This window comes from Terrapene carolina, unplaced genomic scaffold, assembly GCF_002925995.2.
Source record: "Terrapene carolina triunguis isolate 2854851 unplaced genomic scaffold, T_m_triunguis-2.0 Scaffold641, whole genome shotgun sequence".
NCBI lineage: Eukaryota > Metazoa > Chordata > Testudines > Emydidae > Terrapene > Terrapene triunguis.
Genome location: NW_020664992.1, coordinates 1,004,760 through 1,006,972, shown reverse-complemented (window position 1 = coordinate 1,006,972; position 2,213 = coordinate 1,004,760). Strand labels below are relative to the sequence as shown.

The 2,213-nt window shown below is 67.2% G+C and overlaps 1 protein-coding gene across 1 annotated transcript in view; it reads right to left on the bottom strand.

Moving 5' to 3' along the window:
* Nucleotides 1-598: 598 nt before the first annotated feature.
* Nucleotides 599-2,213, bottom strand: part of PRKAG1 (protein kinase AMP-activated non-catalytic subunit gamma 1) — an 8,362-nt gene continuing 6,747 nt past the window's right edge. The window contains exons 10-11 of the mRNA XM_026659632.2: nt 1,785-1,966; nt 599-1,219 (exon numbers count right to left, since the gene is read on the bottom strand). Of these exons, the coding sequence (XP_026515417.1) occupies nt 1,115-1,219; nt 1,785-1,966 (287 nt within the window). The 3' untranslated portion in view covers nt 599-1,114. The remainder of the gene's footprint in view (nt 1,220-1,784; nt 1,967-2,213) is intronic.

Sequence of the window (2,213 nt, the reverse complement as noted above, 5' to 3'; positions counted from 1 at the left end):
CCCCGGCTCCTTTCCAGCCGTGCTACCACCTGGCCACCTCTCCCCAGGCGCGGCTGCACACTAGAGTTCTCCTTCCCCAGGGAAGTACTTTGCACTTGTCTTCATTGAATTTCATCATGTGAAAGGTCACGTGCTTGCAGCCCCACCCAGCCTGGTGTCAGCGGCAGATTTTCTAAGCACCCTCTGCACCATCATCCACGTCATGAATGAAAACATGGAGGAGCAGCAGCCCCAGGCCCGAGCCCCGTGGGACCCTGCTAGAGACGGCCTCCGAGCTTCACAGCAGCCCCTTGCAGAGTCTGCTCCGTCAGCCACCGGCGCAGCCACGCGAGAGTAACTTCCTCTAGACACAGGGCTGGTCTTTATTACAGACTTACAGTAACCGAGCAGTGATGGGTGCAGACACCGCGGGGACGGGGCCCCGGGCATCTCCTCCCCCAACATCCCCACGGCTGCCGGCCCAGACTCCGACTCCAGCCGGCCGTGCCGTTCCCACCCTGGGGCAGCGAGAGGAAGAGTGAGCGAGCCCCCCCCCACGCCGGGTGTTCAGTAAAAACAGCGTTTGGACTTTCTTCAGGGAAGGGGGGAATCCGGGGGAGTTTCAGATGCCCGGGGGCAGGGCCATGTGGCACTGCAGGGCAGGAACTGGTTGAAATCTGAGCCCTGGGGGGTGGGGGATGAAATAAGGAAACTGTTCCAGCCCCCGGGGGCTAGACAAAGGGCCCCAGGGCACAGAAAGGGGACCAGGTCCAGCACCGGGGGGCAGCTCATCACACAGGGCTTCCCTGGCCCTTTCAGGAGGGGCTGGCAGCACCCGTGCAGGGTGCCCCCGGCCGAGTGATGCCCCACACATGGCGTTGTCGCGCTGGTGGGGCCTGGGGGCCCAGCCCTGCCCCACTCCCTGTGGATGGAGCAGCCCAGCCTGCCTGGGGGAACTGGGTGGGTTTATTGCTGGCTTGGGGCTGGAGTGCAGCTGGCTCGGGAGGCGTGATGCTGGTGGAGCAGTGGCAAGGCCAGCGCGTGATGGGTGGCCGGGGGGGCCTGGCATCCTTGGTCCCTGTCACTCAGAGCCCTGCCTCGGCGACAGTCTCAGACAGGCAGCGGGGCGCCCCCCTCAGGGCCAGGGCCCGCCCGGGAGCACCAGCGCCTGCAGGATGTCAGAGAGGGAGACGATGCCCTTCACCACTTCGTTCTCGTCCACCACCACCAGCCTGTGGACCTGCGGCAGACAGACAGAGCGCAGTCAGGCAGGGGCCCTGCAGCCCAAGGGAGCTTGGACCCCCCAGCACTGACACTGTGGTTTGGGGGTAGGCGGAGCCGTGGGCAGGGTGGGGTGGGATTGGCTAATGCTAGTGCCCGGGGGCCAGGCTGACTGGGAGGGAAGAATCGTCCCCACTGGGTTGGATTGTGTCCCTCCCCAGGGGGTTTACAGGGAGGGGCCCCATGGGGCAAGGGGGGGGCCATGGGAGGCTTCGGGGGGACATGGGGGATAGGAGGGGTCCTGCAGGGCACATGAGGTCATGGGGGGTAGGAGGGGCCCCATGGGGCAAGGGGGGCCATGGGGGGCTCCGGGGGGATGGGAGGGGCCCCGCAGGGCATGGGGGGGGGCCATGGGAGGCTCCGAGGCCCATGGGGGGATGGGAGGGGCCCCGCAGGGCATGGAAGGGGCATGGGAGGCTCTGAGGGCCATAGGGGGATAGGAGGAGCCCCGTGGGGCATGGGGGGGCCCCATGGAGGGATAGGGGGGGCCCCGTGGGGCATGGGGGGCTCCGGGGGGAGGTTACCTCGGCCTCCACCAGGCGGTTGATGATGGTCTCCAGGGTCTCGTGTTTGTAGCACTTCAGCACCCCCTCGAAGTACTGCGAGCGATGCTGCAACGCCTGCGTCACCGTCACGTCCAGGTTGTTGTACGTCTTCTCGGCCGCCAGGTTCTGGGGATGGGGGGTGAACGGGGGAGCTGCACTCGCTGGCCCCAGAGCAAACCCCGCCTGCTGCTCACTGCGCCCCACAGCAACCTGCCCCCTGGCGGGGCTGACCTCCGCCATGCCCAGCAGCGACAGCCACCCCCGGGCAAAGCCCCAGGGGGGTCTGTGTGTGGCACCCACGGGCCAAGTGGGGAGAGCACCCAGTCCCACCAGCCGGCCCAGGTTCCCCCCAGCTCCTCCCCCATCCCACCAGCCGGCGCTGATACCCCCCCATTCTCCCCCTTGCCC